This window comes from Erpetoichthys calabaricus, chromosome 14, assembly GCF_900747795.2.
Source record: "Erpetoichthys calabaricus chromosome 14, fErpCal1.3, whole genome shotgun sequence".
NCBI lineage: Eukaryota > Metazoa > Chordata > Cladistia > Polypteriformes > Polypteridae > Erpetoichthys > Erpetoichthys calabaricus.
The window spans coordinates 267,695-293,067 of record NC_041407.2 but is presented as its reverse complement, the minus strand read 5'-3'; the positions used below and the strand labels follow the sequence as shown (position 1 = coordinate 293,067).

The following is a 25,373-nucleotide window of genomic DNA, read 5'->3' as shown; positions in this document are numbered from 1 at the left end:
ATTAGTGGGGGCACTAGTGGCATCTCCCCCCTGCCATCTAGAGGGCCCATTCGTTGAACTGAATCTGTAGCACCAACGCCCCACTTGACTGGCACCTTAGAAAGATACTGAGACCAAGCGGAGTACCCGCTGAGCAATTTGTGCCTGCTGCTGTCTCGCCATTCTCTACAGTCACCCAGTGCCAGTCAGGAAGTGGTCCTGGATTTAAAACATCAGGAGTGTGACTCCACATCTCTGGTGCCAGGAGGACAATCTGACAACAGGGAAGCAGGAACACTGCCCGCCACACTGCCATGCTGCCCTTGGCATGGCCAACTAGAAGAGTCTTTAATGGGTTATTGGTGGGCTTCCCATCCTGTTCAGAGAGCTTTCCAAGCGGCACATCTGGGCATTCACTTTATTGCTCAGTTGCCACTGACACTTTCTCGCCTGTCATGGGCACTCATTCATGTCGGGGTTCTGCCCGCAATGACTTTGGTTACAAACTGCACCAATAAATGAGGAATGACATTGGCACAATTACACATTTGCCACCTTTGGTGAATGTTCCTCTTTGGGGACCACAGACTGGCTGCATTGGAGGGTTTTGCCCGCCTGGGAGTCCTCTTGGGATTCTCATGTGTCCGCTTAGGCTCATCGCTTTTGGGCACTGTGCCAAGCTTAGTATTTCCCATCAGGCCTTCCCAACTACCCTCTGGATGTTCACCAGTCAGTGCCATCACCCCTTGATAATCATACAGGCACACCTGCCAGGTCTCACCTTCACAAAGAGCATCATGGGAGCTTGAAGACTGCCACCTGCTGGTCACACTCTGTGCCCACATTAAGAGAGAGTTGGGGGTACCACCTGGATGATCTGTTCTTGTGCCCTGGTTGTACGGTGGCATCAGATTGTTTCTGCAGGGCTGGATGTGTTGTGTGCCACTCTGGAGGATGGCCTCTTATTTCTGTGCCCCATTCAGATCTCGTTGCTTGTCCCCCATCTTGGGTGACCGGTGGCTCCTCAGTCACATGCCAAGCAATGTTAGATCAAGTTCCGGATGGCCCTTGAATATGCTTTATATATATGAATTATATAACAAGTAACTGGCCACTATTATGGTGTGCCACTGTAGATGATGGATGTCCTGCACTTGGCTCACCTAGGGTCACGACTGGCATGGTGCCCCCTGTGATTCTGACATGCCTTGGCTGGGTTTGACTGCCATTTTAAGCATATTTAAAGTTAGGAGGAGCCTGCCAGGAACATGTATGCCAGGTAGTCACAGAAGTTCTGCTTCCAGGCTGTGTGCCCAGGGTTGTGCCCCTTTTCATCTCCTCGCACAGAACCCATGCCCCCCAAGTCTGAAGTGACTGCTTATTGGCTCCTCCCACAGATGCCCCCAGTTCAAGTCCCACTGCTGCCAGACACAAAGAGAAAGCCTGGCACTGCGTAGCAAGACCTCACAGATAAAAACCTGATTGCCCACTGAGGCTCTACTGGGTGACATGGTGGCACCAAGTTCAAGGTCAGCTGCTGTGTGTGAGGGGCAGCAAACTGGCCACCTTGAATCAAAGTCACTGGGCCGTAAGCAGTAAGTTAAGTGTCATGTGATGGTGCTGGCCCTGTAAGGCGCTCTATATACAGTATACAGTATAGGCACTATATAGATATATATATATATATATATATATATATATATATATATATATATATATATATATATATATATATACAGTAAAGGCGCTCTATATATTATATACACACATACAGTATAGGCGCTATATAGATAGATATATACAGTATAGGCACTATTGATATATATATATATATATATATATATACACAGTAAAGGCACTATATAGATATATATATATATATATATACAGTATAAGTGCTATATACAGTAGATATATATATATATATACATACAATATAGGTGCTATATAGATATATATATACATACAGTATAAGTGCTATATACAGTAGATATATATATATATATATATACATACAGTATAGGTGCTATATAGATATATATATATATATTCATACAGTATAGGCACGATATATATATATATATATATATATATATATATATATATATATATATAGATATATATATATATATATATATATATATATATATATATATATATATATATACATACATACAGTATAGGCACTATACAGATATGTGTGTATATATATATATGTACAGTAAAGGCATATATGTATATACACATATATGTATATACACATACAGTATAGGCGCTATATAGATATATATAGTATACAGTATAGACGCTATGAAAGGTGAAACTCACCTGTCCTCTTGATCACCTTCATTCTATCACTTGGCATGTGGATGTTTTGTGCCCTCCTAGCACAGTTGCTATGGATTTCGCAGATTCGGGAGCCAACATCGTTGCAAATAGACTGGCAGGGGTATAAGTGGCGATGAAGGGAATGCCAACGGAGTTAACCATCCTGCACATTTGACGGGGTTGTGGAGGTCATGTGACTTAGTACACAGAATTGTTACATTTAAAATGTCCAGAATGCCACACCAACTGAGTCCACCAAATTCTCTCAGATGGCAAATTACTTGAACTCGTCCATCTAATGCGCCCAACTATGACGCTGATACCAGTCAACTCCATGACATGCCACTTCGCGTGGTCCAGTTAACCAACCAAGTGCCAAACGTAATCCACAAGTAAACAGGACAGCCATCCGTGCAGAGTGGGCACAAACGCTGTCAGACTTACTTCTTGTAACTAGTTGAGGACATTTGAAAAATGCCACTGCTGTGACACTGGGACTGCCAACCCAATGTCTTTTTCTTAGTACAATAATAAAGAGCCATGTCAATCAAGTCTGTCTGCCAGTTAATGCAGGGCTGGAGTCCGGGAATCAAATGCCACACCAAAGGGTAGTGCCCAGTCTAGGCAGAAGTCCTTTTTCAGAGCAATGCTGCCAGCTGTTGCCAAGCTCACGTGGCCAGAGTCATTTAATTCTTTGTTTTGGGTTACAGGAGTGCCAGTCATGCTTCTTTCATGCTACCAGCCATCTTAAAGTGGCAAGGGACATCAGCACAGCCAAAAGCTACAGCTGGCACAACAATCCCACTCACCGGGCACAGCATCCCAGGTTATTGAATCAGCATGGTCAGCCTGACCTGTTGGGACAGGACAAGGGGGCTCTATGACTGGACCTACGGCAGTGGCACCTACAGACCCCTCAGAGGGCCTACTACTGACTGCCCTCTGGCTTGGGGTGTTGGCATTGGGGCATCTTCAGCAATGAGCAGCAGGACACGGTGGGTGCCGGTGTGGAGGTACCATCTTGCCTGATCACCAGGAGCCTCTACTGCTTCCTAGCTCACCATCTGGAAACCCCAAATTGGTCACACTGCCCAGGCCTGGCTGGGCACTGCCCACTTACACATGGCTACACCTTCCCAAGGATGGCTGGGATGCCATCAGCTCAGATTTATTGATTTGACTGACTGCCCGCTCCTTAGCCCATTGTTTAGGTCACTGCCCATAGTCCTACTCCTCTGTGCCCGCTCATCTCAACCTTTCCTCACCCTTTGCCACCTGCTTCTTCATGGTGGGAGGGTAGAAGTACATTTTGTGTCACGTCAGCCACGTGTGCTGTTTGGGCTGATCTGCCATGGTGCCAGTTAAGAGGCTGCAGCCCTCTTGGAGTCGGACAGTGGAAGGAACCGAGGAGGACATGCGGGGTTCATTGGTGACAGGAATGGTGGCAGCGAGGCGTCCCAACCCCAGTCAGCCTTCCTGTCCTCCTGCCCTTTCTTTGGCCTCTTCCTTTTCACAGAGTGCCCCGATGGTCACTAGTGTCCCTGTGGCCCCTTACAAGGCTCAGGGGGATCTCCTGAACTGCAGACAGGGTCCACAGGCTACCACCGAGTGGTCTCTTAAATGCCCTTTCCCTGAAGGGGTCCACGTGTTTGCCAACCCTCCATGTCCAGACCCCCTCTCTGTTTAGACACTGCAGTCACCTCCTCATTCACAGCAGCACAGGGTCCTTCTGTCAACAAGGGCAGTCACGCTGTGGTGGCATGGGGGTCTTGGCGCTCCACATCTGCAGTACTCTGCCAGGACACCAGTGGGCACACATCTCTGGTGCTCTGTGCCCCTCTACCCAAAGCTCAAGGTGGAGTCTGATGCCACAGATGGCCACCTTAATTTACAAGACCATTGGAGATGGCAGCCTGGAGATGTGAAGTCAATCTCATAAGGGTGCCCATCAACAGCCCACCTCCGCCTTACTGAGAGCCAGCGAAGCAGCACTGGCACCGAAGAGGTGCTCACCCTGGAAGGGTGCCAGCCCTGATCCTGCTGGACCTTCAACCTGGAGGCGGCCAACCTCACTTGCGGACTTGTTTGGTGACCTCATCAAAATGGTGGCATGCTAACCCATGTGCCCCCCCCCACAGTGATCAGGGTGCCAGGACAGGCTGGTCCTCATGCTTCTGACTTGCTGCCATTTGTGGATTCTCTTCCATCATCACCCTGGCATACCACAGTGATTCTTGGAATGTGGTGACTGGCATGGGTGGAGCGGGTAGGCACATAAAACATCTGGATGAGCGGGTCCTTGGAGGAACTTTAAATTGACATAACAAAGGGGGCACAGCACTAAGAGGAGGATGCCTGCTCACCAGTAGGGACAATCACTCAATCAGTGGCATGGACTCGGAGCAAGTAAGGGTAAAGCTGACTGGCGAAGGTGGCATTGCGATGGGCACACAGTCCTTGCCCAGATTCTGCCTCATGAATTTCTATTAGGTGGGCACCCCTTTCAGGCCCAACCTGAGGCACAAGCAAAGACCCACGCGATGTTAATGAGGCACTGGCACAGCATGGAGTGGCATTGAACACTGCAATCCAAGGGTGTGCCACACATGGAGGGAGTCACTGGGCAGGCGGTGCCCGTCCCTGCTGGTCTGCTGTTCTCGTCCGTTATCATGGTGATCACAACAAATGGCACTAAATCAACAACGACTGACTGGACCCTCTAGGTGGCACCACCCGCGTGCTTGTCGTGGCCCCTTGCGATCGACTGGCGAGGCGTCCCGTCCCGGCCGATTCCCTCCTTGCGCCCAGCGCCGCGTGGATAGGCCCCGGAGCCTCGAGCGGGACAAAGCGGTCAGGAAGTAGTTGGACGGCCACACGTCGCCTCGGCCCGACTTCAACAGGACTGTCGCGCCTCGCCCCCCTTTTGCGGTCGCCAAGCAACTGCTTACAAAGGCGGAATGCTGAAAGTCCCCTTCACTTCCTTCATTGTTCGCTCCTAATCTGGCGCCGATTAAACTTTAAACTCTTCAAACAAACAGAAAAGAAAAAGAAAGAAAGAAAGAAAGAAAGAAAAACAACAAGCAAAAGTAAACCTCAGCGCCCCACCGGAGGACATCAAACGAAAGCGCCGCGACCCCCTCGGACTCGCAATCCGCCACAGGGCAGAGGAAATTACCATAGCCCCGCCCCTCATCTTCCGCCCATTGGCTCTGCGCATCTTAATAGCCGCACCAGGATGCCCCGCCAGTCGCCCATAGGCTAGCGGACGCGCCAATCATTAAACGTCAGCCTGCTTTATAAACAACAGCCAAGCGGTTTGGAAAGCACAGCGAAACGCGAACAAGTTAGGAAGTCCGGTGATTGCTGATCGGGCGGCACTCTCACCCACTTCGGCCGGCCTGAGCGCGAAGGCGGCGGGCGCCGAGCAACAGCAGCTTCGTCGACGGAAGTCAACAGGAAAAGGAAAAAGAAACACAACTCGGAGAAGTTCGTCGAGCCGCCTTCAAATCTCGGCGAACGCAAAGAGCCGCCTGACGCCCCGCGGCTTCGCTTCACTTTCCCCGAGTTGAACGGGCGGGGGTGTGCAGAATGGCGAACAGCGCCGACCCGACGAGGCCCCGCGTGTGCCGCCTGCAGAAAGGCGCCGACGGCTACGGCTTTCACCTGCACGGGGAGAAGAACAAGACGGGCCAATTCATCCGGCTGGTGGAGCCCGACTCCCCCGCCGAGCTGTCCGGGCTGCGCGCCGGAGACCGCCTGGTGTCGGTGAACGGGGAGAACGTGGAGAGCGAGAGCCACCAACAGGTGGTGGCCCGGATCCGCGCCCAGGCAGCCGAGCTACAGCTGCTCGTGGTGGACCGCGACACGGACGAGTTGCTCCAGAAGCGCGGCCTCAAGTGCCTGGAGGAGTACGCGGTGTCCGGCATCCCCGAACCGGACCGGCTGCCCGCCGCGGCCGACGACGACCAGGCAGAGGAGGACCCGGCTGTCGTGCTGAAGAACGGGGAAGAGACGCCCGAGGCGGAGAGCCCAACTAACAGCGGCACGGACAAGGTGGGTGGGCGAGCGAGCGAGCTGTTTGTGTGTCTGTGGGGGGCTCACCTGCCCGCGGCTTCATTTGCATACGGCCACGTGGGCATCGCGCGCTCGGCCACACCGAACACCTGTGGTTACTGATGCACACCTGCCGAGGAGGGGGAGGGGCAGGGAGCCACCCGGTTCAAGGGTCTCTGCATGCCAGTCCCCCTTTATTTAGGAACGGGGTGGGCAGCTGCCTGCAGTCAGAGGGGGTCCACAGTAAAGTGGCATGAACGGGGCGCCGAGTGGTGACCAACTCCCAGGAAGTGACTAAAGTGAGCCCACCTGGTGTACAGTAGGGGTGTCACCTGTCGTGAGGACCTCTGGACCCCTCATTAGTAGCTGGGCGCAGGAGAGCAGGGCCCTGGTGTGTGTGACAAGTCAGGGGGGTCCACGGTGGGCAAAGCAGCACCAGAGGAAGGTGACCAGGCTGACTGGCACTTGGGGTACCTGGGCAGGAGGACAGTGGGGGGCTATGGGGGCAGGCCTGTCCTCTTGTCCTTGATGGGGGGGTCCGTCTGCTTTATTGGCCCCCGTTTCAGTTCGGCGCACACTTTCAGGCTGATGCTGTCGTCGAGTTTCCGCAACGTTTTGTCAGTCGGTGGTCCGCTTTGGTGCTCGCGTGACGCCCGAGTGTCATCTCTCTGTGTGTGTGTGTGTGTGTGACGGGCACTGCCGACTTTGTGATCGTCCTCGGGGGTCTCGTCTCCACAGCAGCAGATCGTGCCCTTTGCTCGTGTCACTTCATACGCCACCCTTGTGTCACCTTGTAAGCCGTCCCCTTAAATCCTTAAAGCGACTTAAACGGCTCAAATGGGGCAGCTGCTCAAGTCGAAAGTGAAAGGCGGGTGAGCCTTAGTGGCATTCGGTGGGCAGTGCCGGTGGCTCAGTGCCACCCACCTCTCTTTAGGTTTTGGTTTTGTCGGGTGCACAAAAGTACAAACTGAGGCTTCACGCCACCCTGAGTAAGAGCGGGCACCGTCCTCTGGGCACATTGTTGCTGACTTTTTATTCTTCACCCAAGTGACCCTCTGCCATTAAAGTTTAACTTGTGCCATCTGCCTTTGGTCCAAAGGTCACCTGCCTGGCGCTGCACAGACTCCGCACTTTGGCTCTTCTGGTTCACTGCCTGACCTCTCCTGTGCACTGCGCCCTTGCCCGCTCTGCCCGCGTGAGCGTGTTTAATCTTCACTGCCCCTCCTCGGCCCCTCGTCTCCTGTGGTCCGCTATCTCAAAGTGTCAAGAGCTTGGCCTTTGCCCCCAGCTGGCACCTCCCATGACTGTCTTGGCCTTTGCCCCCAGCTGGTGGTTCTCGTTCTGACGAGCTCAGAGTGCTGCCCCTTGTGCGCCCGCTCTTGGGTGGGGGTTGGTGGCTCTGATACGGATGGACGCCACGGGCCCAGCATGCCAGACATTCCTGGGCAGTTGGGAGGCGGATTCTGATAAGGACTGAGAGCCGATGAGCGGGCATTTGGATGAAGCGGAGGGTCCTCCCTATCGAGGGAATGGTCCTCGACCTGCCACCGGCCAGGTACCCTCGCTTCCCCCTTTTCATCAGAAATATGCCAGCCTCCTTGGTTAAACATCATGCTGGCGTCGTCTTTCCTGCCCTGCAGAGTGCCTGCCTACTCCGATAAGCCGCTGCTGAGCAAATGGCAGCCCTGTAGCAGGTGGTGGGCACAACTTGAAGCCTTTTAATGCCCTGTCCAGTCATGAAGTCCACTCATTGCAGCCCAACTCTGGCATCAGCAAGGTACCCTGACATCCACACTGGCTTTTGCTCCTTGTCCTTGAGGTTTTTCTGCCCATGTTTGATGTCAGTGGGTACCCTTTTTCTTTCTGAGTCTGGCCAATTGGCATTGGGTACAGTCATAGCTAGTGGTGGGCACACTAAGTTGGCTTTACTCTGGGTGCAAAGGCTCATGCAGCTCAGTGTCAGAGAATTCCTATGCCACCCCGCTACCCTGAAGACTGGGCCTCCATTGTTAGGAAATCGGGCAGGGGACTGGCACACCTTGGAAAAGGAGCCCAGGGAGGACAAAGGGGGCCTGGAGCTGACGTGATCACCGCTGCCCACCTATGTGCTGTTGGGCAGGTGGTGCCATACGAGGCCCGTGCCACTCGGCAGGTGGGTGATGGCCAACATCCTGGCGGCCATTGGTCGGTGCTCACTGCTCACCCCAGCTCATACGAGGAGAGGACGGTGACAAAGGTGACAATGACACTTACCTCTGTGGCGTATCTTCATGCAGGAAGTCAACTGCATTAAAGCAATAACAGCTGGGCAACCACCTGGGGCTGCCCTCACTCACTGGCTCGCTTTTAATCTGAGCTGGCACCAGAGCGATGTGCAGATCACACTTGGAAAGCATTGCTTGGCAGTCTGGTGGCGCAGCTTCCGGGAGATGTCAGACGTGGGCACCTTGGTGAAATGAAGGTACGTTTTGTCCACCCTGTGACGGGCGGGTGCCATGTTGTCAAACTGATGCAGCAGACCAGTGGGTTGGGTGGCAGCGGGCGCACCTGAGGGCCGACTCGTTGTTTTCTTGCTCGTGTAAGCAGGCCTCGCTTTGTACCCGTCGCTGCCTCGATGCGGTTTCCGGCCCGCGGTTTTGCTCGCTGCACGTAGACCAGGAGCTGAGCGCCACGTGGCGCTGCAGGAGCTCGGCGTGGGCAGGAAGTGGTTGACACGCCGAGGTAGCCGTGCACGTCATGCTGCAGCGGGGGTCTTATCTTGGGGTTCAGCAGCGCCCAGCGAGGTGATGGCATTTGTAGGGCATCTTGTGGTGTTGCTTTCAGTGCCACTTAAGCGGCAGTGGTGATACCCAAGATGAACGGTCAGTATGGTTAAGAGGCTTGTGGGCAAAGAGCAGGGAGGCCATCACAGAAGTTGATTCAGAGGGAGGAGATGGGCACAGAGGCGTGGTATGCGAGACCACTGGAGTGTTGGATTAGTCTGGCCAAGGCGGAGGACTCCTGGCATCAACATGGCATATGGCATGGGAAACATGAGGCGGGTGGCAGGGGCTTCTAAGCCAGCATAGCCCACAAAGTGAGGCATTTAAATGGCATCCGCATGATGGTGCCCAGGGTGAGCTGGGGCAGTGGTCCTCGGAGTGGCGGGCACGGGAAGGCACCTCATACCTCACAATTCTGTTAGTCCCATTTCCCAGGCTCTGTGCCCTGATTGCTGTGCCCTCTTTCCGAGCCCCCATCCCCGCTGGCTTTTGTTCTGAAGTTGGCACCAGTGGTTTCCGCCCTTGTGCTCCCGGATTTTCACTTGCAGAGGTTGGCAGATTTGGAGGAATTAGCAGGTGAAAGGCACAGAGCGCCAAGCGGCCCATCCTGGGCATATCTTCTAGGGTGCATTGTGTAAAGCCAGCCACCTTTACTCTATATAGCACCTTTCTGTAGCATGTGCCACCCTGAGGCTGATAGGATTACAGGGACTGTGTGGCTCTTAGGTGGACAGTGAACCCACCCTCTGCCAGCTCTTTGTGGCAGTGATTGGTGCTAATCCTTGCTGGGGCCCCCTACACTCACAGCTAGCGGGCCGGCTGCTCCCGCCGCTGACCCACTTTTCATAATCGCCATGCCGCCTTCTCATTAGGTGGGCGCCTTGTCCTAATTCTGGACGTTTTCTGCAGGCGAGGAGCTGCCAGGCAGCTGCAGGCTGTTTGCCCGTCGCTGTTCACAGCTTGACCAGAGAAAGTGCCAGTGTGCCCACATGGAAGAACACAGAGGACAGCGGTGGGTGGTCAGTCAGGGCTTGTGCCCTGCGATAGACTGGCACCCTGTCCCACCAGATTGTGTGTGGAGCCCACCTTGCATGCTGGCCACACTCCAGGGGGCTCGCTCTGTTGGCCTCACCGGTCATGTGATCGAGCAGCACAGCGGGTGAGGTGCCACTCGGTGACCACTCAGTATGTGGCATGAAGGCTCTGACAGTATGGAGGGCTGTGAGACCCGCTTTACCAGCAGTAGTGACAGTGCGGTCACCGCCTCTGTCACACGATTTTAGAAGTGACGCAGAGCTGCTGGGTGTCCATTGTCTCGTGCCAGTGAGCTGGGGCACCTGACGTACCCAGGTCTGGCTTGGTTTGCCTCTTGGACCCCCCTGTACAGTAAATGTGCCCTCCTGTGTAATGTGCCTCCGTGAAGTCACAGGTGACAGAGGCGCCTAAAAGCAGACGTGTGACGTCAGGTGGCCTAGAAACTCAAGCGGCAGACTGGAGATGATGTGACATTTTGGGGATGTGGATGTGGTGTGACATTGGCATAGTGGCACTATTAAAGAGGGTGGCAGGCGAGGGTTGGTGAGTATATAGCGCCTTGAGGCTTGTTTACTTCCCTTTCCTGTGACCCGCCAGTAGGATGAGCTGGCAGGATTTTGTTTGGATTTAGGCGGGCACTGATGCTGGCACTCTGCTCACCACTCTTCTGTCTCGTTCTCTTTCTGTGGGCTGCCATCAGAAGTGAAGTCCTGTGCTTGGCTCCCGGGCCCACCCTGCATCGCCCTGGGGGACGCGCTCAGTTGCCTGTGCCAGCTGGCTTCATTTCCATATTCCTCTCAGGCCTGGCACCCGTTGAGCATTTGGAATGAGATGGCATACAAGTGCCAAGTGTTTAAGATGACCTGAAAGTGAGCGTGCCATCCTCCTCCCGAATTCCATGCAGGAGTTGTGACCACGTCGACCAGCGGGCAGTAACCATCGCCAGCAGGCGGCTTGCCTCTTAGTCTTTGGCACGTGAGGCACCTTCGGCCCTGACTTGGAGGGTCTCCTGCAGCGCCGGCCCCCCATGCACTTGTGGACCACTTGGTCTTCCTTTCCGCACGGCGTGGTCACCTTCCTCCAGCAGGAAGCGGTCCGGCCCTGCAGCTTCCCTCGAGTCGGTCAGCGAGACGTGAACAATGGAGTTTGCACCATCCCTGCCCGCCCTGCTGCCATTTTTAGAAGCTGCTGTCAAAGGCCAGACAGTGATGGAGGGCGCTGGGCAGGGACAGGTGTGCTTGGCGGGCAGCTCTGCCAGTCAGACGCCTCCGTTTGTGTTCTCCGTGTTGGTGCCCCTCCACGTTGCTTTCCTTTCCTTAGTTTTTGTGGTGCTCCTTGGTGCCAGGTGTGCTGTGCCCACTGGGTTTGGGTGGTGTGTGGGTAAGTTGGAGTGCTACACGCCTTCTCTGCCAGGTAGGCCTATGTAACGGTGCCATCTTAGCGGTAGGTCTGGTTGTGCATGTAAGGAAAGGCCGTGTGCCCTCTGCTTTGCTTGTGCTGTCACCACCCTGCTGTGCCCATTGATGCCTTGCTCTCTTGCCCATGATCCCAGTCTCTACCACTCTGTCTCTGTTGGTCATCCTGTCGGTGGTGTCCTTGAACCCTGGCCCTGCTTTCGGAGGCCCGTGTGCCCACTGCCCGCTCAGCACATTCCTGTCGTGCCTCCTCACACAGCAGGCCTCTTGTCGCCGCTCTGCGCCCGTCGGATTAGCCGACTTTTATCCTCCATCTGCTTCCTGTAGGATTAGCAGCTGAGTGCCGGTGCTCTTCAGAGGAAAGGGGCAGGTGGGCACCCAGTGATCTGCGCCAGGAGTCCTTGAATGGCTGTGTGTGGGGAGGCCGGACCCCCACAGTGCTTGTCAGGTGGGCTTCAGGTCAGTGGGCGTGAGGGGGCTGTTGGGTGATGCGTGGACTCGGTGGCAGCTCTCGTCTCCACATCTTACCTCCGTACCAGGATGGTGCCCTCCTCACCACTGTGCTTGAGGGGTCATCCTCGTGTGTCCAGCCCACTTGCCACTCCGTCGGGGAGATCTGTAACCCCCACCCCCACCCTGGGGCGACACCTACTTTGGTCATCCCGGCCCACAGAGTTGCCCACACACTGTACTAAGCTCAGATGGCCGATGGCAGACCGGTCAGGTGACCTGCTCGGACTCCCCAGATTGGACGATGGCCCCCCAGTGGCCCGGGGTGCTTACTGAATCCCCACTGTGGACTCCTGGCGTCCCCTCATCTGAGCCTCATTGCTCCCCGGTATGAAGGCAATGGCATGGCACGCTGCACTTGTGATTGGCTGGCATAGGCGCCACCCCATGACCCTTAACTGGATGGAGCGGGCTTGAGACAGGTGGTCCGCATTGACTTGTGACTGGCGTACTGTTGTCCTCCAGTGCGTGTTGATGCCCGCTGTCAACACAGATTGGGATGTCCTTTGTAAGTGACTGAAGGTGCCACCACATGTACGGCTGGCATCCAGCGTCACACAGTTGGCACAAATAAACCTGTCAAACTGGTGCACTGGCAGGGGCTTAGTGGGCACAGTTGATGCCCTGGCCAGGGAGGCTGTCATGTTTGTTACGCCTTGACTTTTTTTTGTGCCAGGCCACGCTGCCCAGCACCAGCCCAGCAAAGCGAGCCAAACCTTACTTGGTCAGGTGCTGTCCGGCCCCACGTTATTCATATCGTATAGTGCCTTTCATACCGTCACAAAGACCTACTTGATACAGGCGGGTGAAGGTGCTGCTGCCCGCTGTGTGCCCGGGCCTCCCTCTGGCTCAGCAGCTTTCCCAGGGTGCCCCCGGCGTTCCTTTACTTTCTCACGCTCGGGCACATGCACTGAATTATAATGAGGCTCGGTCGTTTTCTTTTCCGATTCCCTTATCCGTTTGGGTGGTGAGGCCTCCTTGGCACAGTGGTGTGCCCCCTGCCGTTCACCTCGCGTCCCCCTTTTTTTTTTTTTTTGTCACTTATTTGTTTTTCAGACTTTTTTTTTTTTTTTAATTCTCCCTTTTCCTAAACGTGTCTCTGGGCATGGCAGTGCCAGGCAGCCTAAAGGGCCCAGAGCGGTGGTCCTGGGCGTCATCATTTGAGTCCGTGTGCATCCTGCCGCTTGATGATTAAGAAGTGAAAGTCCATCGAGATTGTGGCATTTATTGGGCTGCCAAAGGTCGCCATTGTGTTCTGCTTCTCCCATGGCAGGTGCCCATAAAGAAATTATGGCATAGGAGGGTGTGCCAAGGCAGTGATGGAGTGAGGGGCAAGGCTTAGGCCGGGGGTGCTGCACTTACATTGGGTAGAGAGGGGATTGGCTGACTTACTGCCAGCATGGCACATCCCATAATGAGATGGGCAGGGGGATGCTGCTGTATCCGCATAAGGGCGAGACCCCCAACTTCACATGTGCAGTCAGGCTGTTCAGGGGTGGGATGCCCCAAAAAACCGAGAAGCTGTGCCCCTCCCTCAGGCACACTAGGCGGCCCTGAGGTTGGTGCCACGTGACACGTCGGGTCAGAGTCCACGTGAGTAGGTGAAACGGCAGGGCGGTGAAGACACACTGTCATGGGCAAAGATGGCAGTCGGGCAGAGAGACCAAAGCTTCACAGCGGGCCAACTCCGAGTGACAGGAAGTGCACAGGAGCTCCCCTGGTCAGAAGTCCCCGCTCAGCCTTAATGCTGTGACCCCTGTGTGACAATGTGGGGGGCCATCAGGTGGCAGCACTTCACTCCCAGCTCGCATCGGGGGAGCAGCTCAGACCACCAGGTGGTGCATGGAGGGTTAGGGCTAAGGTTAGTGACAATGACGTGACCAGGTGGCACTTCGTCTCCCCGTCCGCTCAGCCCGAGTGGGGCGTCCCAGCAGGACGAGGGTCTGCCTGTTCAGCTGCCTTTGTGACAGACGAGTCCACTGTGTCACTGCCGAGTGGTGGCTCGTGCCCTGAGGGTAAGTGTGGCAGACTGGCGCCCCTCCCTGTCCCCTTGTCTCCACTCGTGTTCCTCATCCGCAGGGCGCTTTGCCGACTGCTCGTCCGTGCCGAGAGGAGTGGGGCGGTCACTTCCTGCCGGGGGCTTCACTTGGGACGTCCACGTCTCGCTTCCTGGCCCCTGCCGAGCCGCCACATGTGTGTGTTGTCATCCGGCCATGAAGACCCCGAGGCGCTGCTCTTACGGTGGCCTCTGCTGATGGGAACTTCATGTGCCAGAGCTTTAAAGGCCGCAGGGTGGGCACAGTCCCGGGTTCAGACTCCCATCTCTTGAGTCTGAGTGTTCTCCCCGTGTCCCTGTTGGCTCTCGTCCAACCTCCCGTGTGTGTGTGTGTGTGCGTGCGTGCGCGCTCCCACCCAAGGCCCCACAATGCACCCAGTGCTGGGGAGACTCCACCGTGTGCCACACACACCACCATTGCCTCTGATGGCATCCTGCTGTCCATTTTTATGCCAGCCTGGCACTTGGCTTGGGACACTGGGGGTGAACATAAGTCCTCACAAGCCATCATGCCCCCCCCCCCACACACACACCTGACCCCATTTGGGTTGTTCACCCCTAACACTTTGATGTGTCAGCCCATTGTGCCCACATGCAGCATCTTTGGTGGGTCACCCTCTGTGTGGGTATCACCTTTAAAAACTATGGGCACGAGAAGCCAACAGCAGCAGATGAAGTCAGTGGCACACACTTGCCATACAGTCAACCATCTTGGCCATCCACTTGGCACCGGGGCACTGAACAAAATGGTAGCTGGTCCCGTGGTCAGTGAGTGTGGGCAAGAGAAGGCTGGCATATCTGAGCCAAATGCCAGTCCCAGATGTGCAAGAGGCAGTTAAACACCGGCCCCTCCTTTCAGCCCAGATGGCACACGAGGTGCCCCTTTAGCTACACCTGTCACTGTTCATTCAAGTTGGTCAGTAAGGAGACTCCAAAGTTTTTGTTTTTGTTGAATTTTTACATGACCAGGTGCCCACACCGATGCCCCCTACCTAAATGATGGTTTTTGGTGACCTGAAGTGCAGAGGTTGCCAATCCAGTGGTGCCCAGTCTTTGCTGTCTAGTGATTTTCTTGGTCTTTCCACTCTGATTGCCAGGCTGCCCTGGCATGCACTTGAGCTCTTGACTGGTGGGGTACTTGTTGTACCAGCAGTGGGAGGGCAGCATGGCAGACCGTAAGTCCAAAACTTGCTACTGGTGCCGCCTTTACTTGAACTGGCAGTGCTGTCGGGCAACACTGGTAGCGACTGAAGTACCCTGGCGGCAGCAACACCCTAAATGCCACCGGAGGTCCCCGACTCTGTTTGGCCCACCTTGCCAGTTCCCCTCCTTACGCTGTTCCTTCTGTTGCTTTACAGGATTCCACAGAGGAGCATCGCCCGCGCCTGTGCCACATCAGGAAAGGCTCGACTGGCTACGGGTTCAACCTGCACAGTGAGAAGTCGAAGCCCGGGCAGTTCATCCGAGCCGTGGACGCGGACTCCCCTGCCGAGAAGTCGGGCCTGCGCCCTCAGGACAGAATCATTGCGGTATGTGCCACCGGGCGCTCACTTTCACAGTATTCTTGTGCTCACCTTGGCTTTTCTTTTCCATATTTGGCATCAGTTCTGCCAATTTTTCTGTGTCTGGAGACGGGCGAGTATGTGGGTCAGGTGCAGTTCCCATGCCCTCCTGTAAGGGGCGCCCTCTTTATTTCACCCCTTTGCCCTTTACCAGCAGATGGCAATAACTGCGTTGTCACAGAGATGATTAAACTGGGTATACCTTGTGCCTGATGCCTATTTGCATGTTTTGGGCCAGTACCCAGTCTCTTCACCCAATCAGTGCCAGCTTACAGTGGGCCAGCACTGTTGGGTTTGGCACAGAGTTTCACACATTGAAATGAAATGCCAGACAGGCATCCACTTTGAGGAGGATCGGGGTCAGGGCTGCCCATTTGGAATGGCACAGTTTGGGCTTGTGTGCGGTTTGGTGCCCACCGTTTGGCGGGGCTTGCGTTTCGACTGTGGTAAGTGGCAGCGCACGCCACAGATGCTAACAGAAAGGAAAGTCGGGGTCTCTACGGCTAACAGCTTGGCGAAGTGGCATACCCAAGTCATGGGGACCTTCCTGAACTTGGATGCCCTGCTGGCACTTTGACGGGCAGGTGAGTGGCCATTTGTCAGGCCAAGCTCACCATCAGAGTGCCAGCTGGATGCTGGGGTGCCACCTCATGATACCGAGCTGACCTTCAAGTCAAGCCAAGTTTATGTGACTGTAGCTCCACTTCTGTCACTTTGGATGGCATCAAGGAAGCACAGTGCCCATATGGCAGTGCTGTCCAGCTTGGTCTGTCATTTTTAGCATCTTAAATGGGCCCACTAATGACTGGTACCGTTATCTGACCAAATCGAGAACACCTTGAACCCGAGGCTATGGCACCTTGGCCCATGTGATGCATTCCGTGAAACCCTCGTACAGCTGGCACGTTAAGCGATTGTCACACATGGGACAGTGGCACTGGACTTACAGGTGCAATGCCAATTTTCAGTTTTGATGTCTTGCCGTACCTTTGCCCTCCTTGGCTTACTCTCACCTGTCTGAGGAGACCTTGCCAGTTTTGTCCTCATCGAAGACCCATTTGAACTCCCCAAGGTGCCCAAGCTTGATGTTGTAGAATCCACAGAACTCCTATCTGAGCAGGGCACAGGGTGGCACCCAAGTTGAATTTGCCTCGGATGGGTGACACTGCAGACTGTGGTGTCACCCTGTGGGTTCTTCTGATTTTCTTGCACCTAATGCCTGCTGATGCCCACTCCTCTGCCCTCTTGTATTTGGCCTTTTTCAGACCCCCTCCCCCCGTTCAACAGGCTACCACCTGTGCCTTCTGCTGGTCTGGCATTCTGTCCATGGTTGGGTCCTGCCTGGTGCTGCCAGGGCAATCAAAGGACCATCAGGGTAAAACGTTTAACAGTGCCCACTTTCCACAGATGCCAGTGGGCTGGTTACCCAGTGGCAAGTTAAGCTGGCCTTGTGCCACCTCCATCTTGAACTGATGGCATGTCAGAGGACCGTCAACACGCCCCAACTGTCATGTCATGGTGAACAAAGCAGTTGTCACCACCGGGTGGCTTTGTGATCTTTACCCTCGATCAATGTCTGTTTGTTCTCCTTGGCCCCAGCGTGCCACCTGACGGCCGCTGACCCGTAGGGACAGACTGACTGGCTTTTGGGATCAGAAGACCTTTACAAAGGAGGCCACACGCTGTCCCCTCAGCCGCTGGCCTGTGAACGCCTCTTGCCGCAGTTTCCCAGGGTGAAGCGAGCTGCGCAGCCAGCACAGGAAGTTCAGAGGGCACCGAGAGGTGACGCCCGCCCACTGGGCAGGAGCCAAAGACAAAGCTGCAGTTGGCGGTCTCGTGTGGGAGGCGAGCTTACCAGATGGAGAGGAGCGGCGCTGTAACCTCTAGGGGGCGCTCTGACCACCGAGATGAAGCTTTAAATGCACAAAGTTGACTTTGGTGCCATAGGGCGCTCACGGCTCCTCCTCCTGTTAAGGGGCTGTCTTGGGACACGTGCCCATAAGGGCTGTGCCTCGGCCAGTCTGCTGCTGACCTCATGGGGCGTGACTTGCTGCCATCTGGACCCCCCTTGGGTGTGGCCTGATTTGCCGTCCTTGAGGCTTTTGGTACTCCTTATTCCTGGGCCCTGTCTGTGCCCTCTCTGTGCCCCTATGCCAGACGTCGTGATAAGGCTGTCTGTTGGTTTTATGCCCCCTGAGCCAGCATGATGGCATATGGGGTGTCGCTGGTACTGATTCTTCTTGATGGCCGCCTGTCTGTGCCCTTGTCGGCCGCCTGTTGACACCTGGCATGGGTGCCCCACTCTGTTTGAAGGCCAGGAAGTTGAGGTTATAGACGCCATGTTGTGGGTACCTGGGAGGTAAGAAAGGATCTTTTAACGGCGCCTTGTACACCTGGCACTGGTGCTGCTGGCCTCCGTTATATAGCACCTTACAAGGGCAGGCTGCCAACACACGTTCATCAGCAAACTGGCACAAACCTTGGACAAGGTTGGTGAGGCTCGGCATCCTCAAGCTAAAGCCCACTTGGTCAGGCTCCATGCCCCTGCTTGATATTGCGCCTTGCGTCTGTCCATGAGGTGTGATGGCGTCCTCCTCTGGCACTAACCCTAATTAGAGCCCGCTGTCTGGGGATGGTGTCTCGTTTTTGGATGGCATCACCCTTTACTTGGTGACACAACCTGGGCTCCACTCTGCCCATCATTGAGCCCAAGTGACCCTCTCCAGAGTAGAGGCATAGAGTTTACCGTCCGGTACACAAGGATTGATGCAGACCTGAGCCTCTCCTCGCCCGTTTCCCAGGTGCTGATGCCAGCCACAACCTGGTGCCACAAGCTCCATGCACACCACTGGCGCACAGCCCGAGCTTCAAGGAGCGAGTCATTGTGCACCTCAAAATGCCAGCCTCTGTGTTTAAAATTTGACCCTGTGAGCCCCCAGACTGGCATGAGCCGTGGGGGAGGCGATGGCACGTCAAGAGGGGGTCTTGCATCCATCATTGTTTTGAAAATGTGGCGGCGGGAGTTGTGAATGGCACTGGGCCGGGGGGCTGGCCGGTGACTTCCTGGTTTTCATGGCACGTCTCTTGTGGTCCCCTCCCTACAGGTGAATGGCATGTCGGTAGAAGGGAAGCAGCACTCGGACGTGGTGACCGCCATCAAGGCCGGTGGCAGTGAGACCAGCCTGCTTGTCGTGGACCCCGACACTGACGACTTCTTCAAGAGGTGTAAAGTGACCCCCACGGAGACCCACCTGGCAGGTAAGTGGGCCTTGGGGTCTGGCAGGCCGTGATGCACAGAACCTTTTATAAAGCGCCTTGCACAGGAAGTTCTTAGGTTGGTGTAGAGGGGGGAATCCAAGAAGAGGGAGGGTCCCGATTACTGATGGAGGGGGCAGTGCCTGGGCATCACTGTCTCCTGCCACCTCAGTCTGGGCTTTGGCACTGCGGGGTCCCCGTGAATGTCACTCTAGCATGGGGGTGCCTGCGCCAAAGAATGAAGAAGCTGCAGTGGGCACATCAGGACGGGGCATGAAAAATGACATCGGACTGGAGCCCACCTGACTTGGGGCCTTGGCATCTAAACATTAAAAAACCTTCTTGTGGACACCTCCCGGAACTGTCTTGCATGCTGAGAAGGGTCCTGGCGTCTAGTTGTGCGTCAGAGCGCCCACATCGGGTACTGGCACGCGTCGTCTGCTACCTGGAGGTCTGGCTACATGAAACCCGACGAATGGCCAATGTGACATCTGCCAGTTAAAGGTGACCACATGAGGGGACCTTCAACCACCCGAGCTCCTGTCACGCACAGCTGAGTCATTCTGCCTTTTCATTGGCTGGTTGGCATGCGCTTCTTTCCTATTGGAGGCCACTAAGTCGAGTTTGGACCTGATTGGCAGGATGTAACGGGTAGAAGGAAAGGCAGTCAGTACTGGGGGCTCTGTGGCAGAAGTGACCACCATAGTCCACAATGTGCACGCCATACAGTCCACACTTTTGTGCCATCGTGGTGGTCCAGCGGTGGGCTCTCCTTTGCCATCTGTTCAGAGCTCCGCTTGGATCATTCAAATGTGCGGAGCAAACACTTGAAGCCGTGCCAGGCGCTGTGTGAAAGGCCCCACTGTTAGACCGAGATGTGTGAGAAACTTCACTTGGCAGTCAGTCGGGCACAATGTGGGCACAGCCGTGGGTGCGTGTGGTGGTGGGCACATCAGTTAATGGCCTCGTGGCCTGGTCCACTGTGCTGGTCTTGTGACATCCCGGAGGTTCTTGAAGCTCCCAGCCCGGGTGATCAGGCCGATGATGCCCTTTCGTTCACGGGGCCTCGCCATCTTGGCACAGCAGTGAATTCCATTCTCGACACGTCAACCGGCCTCGTGACGTGCCACTGCCCTGCAAACAGACCCGGGAGCTTTCACTGTTTACTCGGCCCAATAAAACATTCGGCTGCCAGCTGTGAAGGGGGCAAACAATGGGGAGGCGGGCACCTGTGCGCTCAGCCTGCACGGGCACTCCCTCTTCATCAACAGTGGGGCCCCCCTTTAAGGCCCACGTTTCTGGGCAAACACAGAGGACTGATAGGAGGGAATTCCTGCTCCGTGGTCTCCAGGTAACCGCGCCAATCGGAGCTCGCGGGCCCCACCTGCCAGCTGAGATTCCACTCGACTCGGGTGCTGCCGCCACACAACGCAAGGGCACAGCAATGGAAGGTAAAGCAGAGCAGTGCAGCTGCTGCCATCGCCGCGTGTCAAGTGAGCCACAGGGGGGCCTCCTGGAAAGGGGCAAAATGAAGCAGAGTGGCACCACTGGGTGCCCCCAAGCTTGCCATGGCATTTCAGGGGTCTGTGAAAGTCCAGCCTAACTGTGGATTGCTTTATTTGCAGGTCCCTTACCAGAGCCGGCTGTCAATGGAGAAGCGGAAGAGAAGGTGAGCGGCGTCTGTCCGTCCGTCTGTCTGTGTGCCCCCAGGGTCCGGTCTGAGCCCACCGTGTCCGTCTTTTCCTTTGCTGCCATTTTCTCCTTGGTGTGATTGAACTTTAATGCCACAACAGGCTTGTAGACCTGACTGACGAGACCACTAGGTGGTCACCGGCGAGGGTGGGACACGGTGGGATTGCAGTCAAGCGAGTCTGTCAGCCAAGTAAAGGACGTGCCCTCTTAAGAGCAGACGTGCAGCCCCTCCAAGCGCGCCACATCGTGTCAGGCCCCTCGAGCTCTGATGGCTGCTTTAGTGCCCCTGGCCCCCTACAGTAGCCCCCCACAGCAAGTCACATGTGCAGGTGGGGGGGGGGGGCTGGATCCAGGGAGACCCCCCCAATACTGGGCACATAGCTGGTGCCAACCCCGGACTTGTTGCCGCTGGGCTGCTCCACCACTCCCGAGTACAATAACTTGCGTGTCTTTGGGATGTGGGCACAGGGGGAACACACGCAGACCGCCCGAGAATGTTCTGCTGGTTTAGCTGTTAGCACCTCTGCCCGTTTTGAGACACTTGCTTTTCGTTTTGTACATTTAAACTGGCACTATTTTGAGTTGGACCACCGCTTTTCAGGCTCGCCCCTCACGCTGACCACCCGTCCAGAGGGTTTGCTTTCGTGCTCCTGCCAAGTTCACTATCGACAGGTCACATCGGTTTATAGCCAGTGCCCTGGTATCAGTGGGCATCGGGGTGACAACTCGGGAGGCGGGCAGAACAAGTCCACTGTGGTGGGTGGTCCATGAGGAGGTCCGAGCGCAAAGCCCCATGAAGCAGGCGGTGGCTGCTGCTGCTGCTTGGCATCTTGGGAGTTTTCTGTTTGTTTAGCTGAGTAAACACACCGTGCCATCTTGGGGGCCCGCAGGAACAGCCGTGCCCTACGTTATTGACGTGGCACACAGGTGTGTGGGTGGTGAGTTTGCTTTGTTTTTACTTCACATTTACTCCACTGAGGTAAGGTGGCCCATTTCAGACTGGCACTTGGTGGCATGACTCTACTTGCCTTGACCTTGTGTGCTGTTTGTAAGACCCTCGGTGGTCTGGCATATCAAAGACGGCCTGACCCACTCATGTCCAGTGCTGCCCCCCGTCAATAAGGCTGTGTCTGTTGAATGGCACCATTGAAACATTTCGGTAACTGCAGGACCCCAAACTTGGGGGTCCGAAGTCTCAGAAATGCACCCTGACAGGCAAAATGCAATGAAACTTTTAAAAATGTGGCCACGCCCATCGACACCCAATCCTGCTCTTAGTCCCACCCCTGCCCATAAAACCAGATGAAAGACTGAGCCCTCAACTTGGCATGGCAGCAGGTGCCCAGTGGAGGTGGGCAGAAAGAGTGCTTATGAGGGCCTCTTCTTCCTTGTAAGAGTTTGCCCTGGCGCAGATGGCGCTGCTCCTCATGGTGCTGTGTGGAGATTGTGGAGCACTAGCAGCTGGCACAGCCTAGGCAGTTCACCACCATGCCACCCTTGGGCTGGGTCATGTGCTGTTAGCATCAGTTGAGTTCTGTGGGTTTGACTGCTGTAGTGTCGATTGCCCATTGGACTGGCAACATCGAGTTCTCGCTGGGTCTTGGCAGGGCTCTACGCAGCAGTAGGCACCTTGGTGGGTCCACATGTACCTCCATCCTTCACAGTGCCTTGGGCACATGGCAGCCTTCTGCAGGTCGGCCCCTTTCTTGTTCCCATTGGTGGAAGTCGTGCGGTGAGGTGGGAGGTGAATGGCTGGACATGTCAAGGCCTGAAGGGCAGGGAGGTCACCAGGGGCATCAGCCTTTCCAAGGGCATCAGTTGATGGCACTGGCTGGCTTGTTAATGTGTTTGCACCACAGAGCATCTTAAAGTCCTCGAACAGTGGGCTCGCTGCCCGCACTCGGAGTGGTGCCCATTGTGATTAAGAGCCTCGTTAACCAGGTGCAGCTTTGAGCAGCGCAGTGCCCAGTGGGTGGTGTGCCCTCCCTAATCTGCTGCATTTATCTGTCACTGGCGGCAGGGGATTGAGAAGAGCTCAGCAGCTTAAAGAGGGCAGGGTGGCATCACTAGTAAGAAGCGCCAGCTTTATGAGTAACTTCATACATTTTCTGAGTCCCACTTGTCCAGAGCAGCAGCATCGGGCACAAGGAAGGGACCCTGTGGCACGTGCCAGTTTAGACCCAAGCAGAGGAGACGACCACACTGGCAGCAGCGCAGGTTGAGATTTGGACCCAGCACTGTGCCACCACATGGTTTGGTGTAGCGCAATTCCAGGAACATTGGGCACGGATGCCTCTTGAGCTATTGGCAAGATGCCAGGCTGGCCTGCCCGAGGCCTCCACTGCTTTGGTTTTCCCCTCCCCTTTATGTTTGAGGGGTATGTCGTGTGGCATTGGTTAGGGTCAAAGGAGGCTATGGTGTGCCCATCACTTCAAGGCGCCGAGGCCTCTAGAGGGTCACCGCCACTACTTTTGAGTCTTCCTGCTGTGTCACACTGGGCAGGTTGGCGTTTTTCAGGTTCAATCCGATTACACTTTTCATTCTGCCCGCCCTTGTGAGGTGAAGGGATGGCTGTCTGGTTATTTGGTATTTGTAGACGAAGCTGTAAGCTGGCATTCGTCCAGTTTACCCAGTCCAGTCAGGTGGGGGCATCGGTGCCATCTGTGTAAGGCCATCCCTTACGATCGCTCGGACGTCTACCCGCCTACAAATTTAGAGGTTAAGTTGTAAATGCAGTTGCCTTTGGTGACGGGGGCACAACCTACTCAGTTTGCTTCTGGGCATCAGGACTCGAGGCCGGCGAGGAGCACACACACTAGGATCTTGGCATCACTTGGCCATCACAATTCCTCAGCAAGTAAAAGTATGTCTGAGGTCTCTGCCCGAACGATGCCACCACTTGATGGGCCTCGTGTCTGCTCACTGATGTGCCTTAATGCCCCGGGCTTGGCAGTGCCACATGCTTAGGTGGTCAATGGCTCAGTGGCACACTACTTGGACACATGGGGGCACTCCAACAGGGCAGATTTCTTGCTTGTCATGATTGTGCCATCTTGTAGCCTGGAGACAGTGCCCAAACTGCCAGCTGGAGAGCCACTGGTGGAGAATGGGCCTCTTGTTGGGCACGTTGGAGTGCGATGACTCCGAGCGGGGGCCTCCAGTCCTTGGCTCTCCAGGACACATGCAGCGCCCAGCTGGTGTGCCAGCCTCCGTGCCCAACTTTGATGTCTCGCTGTGCCATTTTGCAGGTAAATGGAAAGGAGGCCAAGGAGGACGAGTCCAAGAAGTCCGTGAGCCCGACGCCATCCAACGCCTCGTCCAACACCTCGCTGACCACCGAGACGCCAGCTAACGAGGTAAGAGTTCGTTCCCAGAGTGCCCGGCTTGGTGCCCCCGCAGCCCTCCTGACTTTCTCTCTCCTTTCTCCCTTCCAGGAGCCCACTGAGTCGGTGCCCGTCGACGAGTCGTTAATGACGCTCAACATCTCCCTGCAGCAGGCCAAGGAGCGCGCCCACCAGAAGAGGTCCAGCAAGAGGGCGCCCCCTATGGACTGGAGCAAGAAAAACGAACTGTTCAGCAACCTGTGAGCCCCGCGGCTCCTCCTCCTCCTCTTCCTCCTCCTCTCCCTCCTTTTGATTTTACTTTCCAATTGCGATTTGACTTTTGTAAAGGCGCCATTTTTACACAATGAAGTTGAGAGGACCAGCGTGACGGCGCGCGCGTGCGTGTGTGTGTGTGTGCGTGTATGTGCGTGAGTCCGAGCGAGTGAGTGCGCGCGCGTGCGTGTGTGTGTGTGCGCGTGAGTGAGTGCGCGCGCACGTGTGTGTGTGTGTGTGTGTGAGAGCGGGTGCGTGCGCTTGTGAGCGATCACACGGCTCGGCTTGAACCCGGGCCATTTTCCGGCTCTCATTGTCTTGTCACCTCGCTCTCTGATGGCCGTGGCCGAAGTTGTCTGCTCGGTCACCCGTTGGCACTGCTGTCTGTCACCATGATGATGATGTAGGCACCCCGTTTTGGCCTGGCGCCCTACCCAATTAACATGGGCGTAATGCTTTGATGTGGGTAGCACGTGGTCCTCGGGTTCAAGTCAAGCCTGTGTGTGTGTGTGTGTGCGCGCCAGCCATCAGTCACCACGACTCGCTCTACAGTCCCCACCAGGATGTTGGAACTGGACGTGAGTGCCACCTGGTGTGCAGGGAGTGCCAGGGCCAAACCTCTTACAGCCCATGGCAGTGGGCAGAGTGCCAGCCTGGCATCACTTCTGTGGCACTGTCCCACCTCGTGTGGCTGCCCAAGGCTCACCATGGACAAGGTGCACTGCTTAGCTGGCCACGAGCCCTGCCCATGTAGACTGGCACCGGGTGGGCCGTTTAGTTGGTGTCTGTTCAGGGTTTGCTGAATTGTGACAAATGAAAATCAGATGATATAACAATGAAAGAAATCAATAAACGAGTATCGACCTGCAGGTGCCACTGTGTGCCCGTGTGTGCCAACTGAGGTGGGAGCACCCAGACTAGGAAAAGAATTGGGGTTGGGGAGGCTGGCATTAGGTGGGCATCACCCTTTGTGTAGGAGTGTCGCCTCTGTTATGGCACAGGACATCGGCTCATCGTTCTGCCATTTGCTGGACTGCCTGCTCTGGCAGCACACTGTGGTCCCTCTGGGCACATATGCCCGTTTTGGATACCAAAGACAGGGTGCGGCACTTCAACGGCTACCCGAGTCC

At 55.5% G+C, this 25,373-nt stretch overlaps 1 protein-coding gene across 2 annotated transcripts; it reads left to right on the top strand.

Moving 5' to 3' along the window:
• The first annotated feature begins 5,584 nt into the window (after positions 1-5,584).
• Positions 5,585-25,112, top strand: nherf1b (NHERF family PDZ scaffold protein 1b). Of its 2 annotated transcripts, XM_028818764.2 has the most exons (6): positions 5,597-6,360; positions 15,497-15,667; positions 18,805-18,958; positions 20,581-20,624; positions 23,896-24,003; positions 24,082-25,112. In XM_028818764.2, the coding sequence occupies exons 1-6, from the start codon at positions 5,896-5,898 to the stop codon at positions 24,232-24,234; spliced, it is 1,095 nt and encodes a 364-aa protein (XP_028674597.1). In that variant the 5' UTR covers positions 5,597-5,895; the 3' UTR covers positions 24,235-25,112. The 2 variants fall into 2 exon arrangements, with proteins under 2 accessions (XP_028674596.1, XP_028674597.1); XM_028818763.2 differs by having other exon boundaries at positions 5,585-6,360; positions 23,896-25,112.
• Positions 25,113-25,373: the final 261 nt, after the last annotated feature.

Bases quoted from the DNA above. Each gene is read 5' to 3' on its own strand.
- nherf1b (XM_028818763.2), top strand. From the start codon at position 5,896: ATGGCGAACAGCGCCGACCCGACGAGGCCCCGCGTGTGCCGCCTGCAG. The intron at 15,668-18,804 runs GTATGTGCCACC...CCCTCCCTACAG, and splicing joins CTCAGGACAGAATCATTGCG to GTGAATGGCATGTCGGTAGA. The intron at 20,625-23,895 runs GTGAGCGGCGTC...GCCATTTTGCAG, and splicing joins ATGGAGAAGCGGAAGAGAAG to GTAAATGGAAAGGAGGCCAA.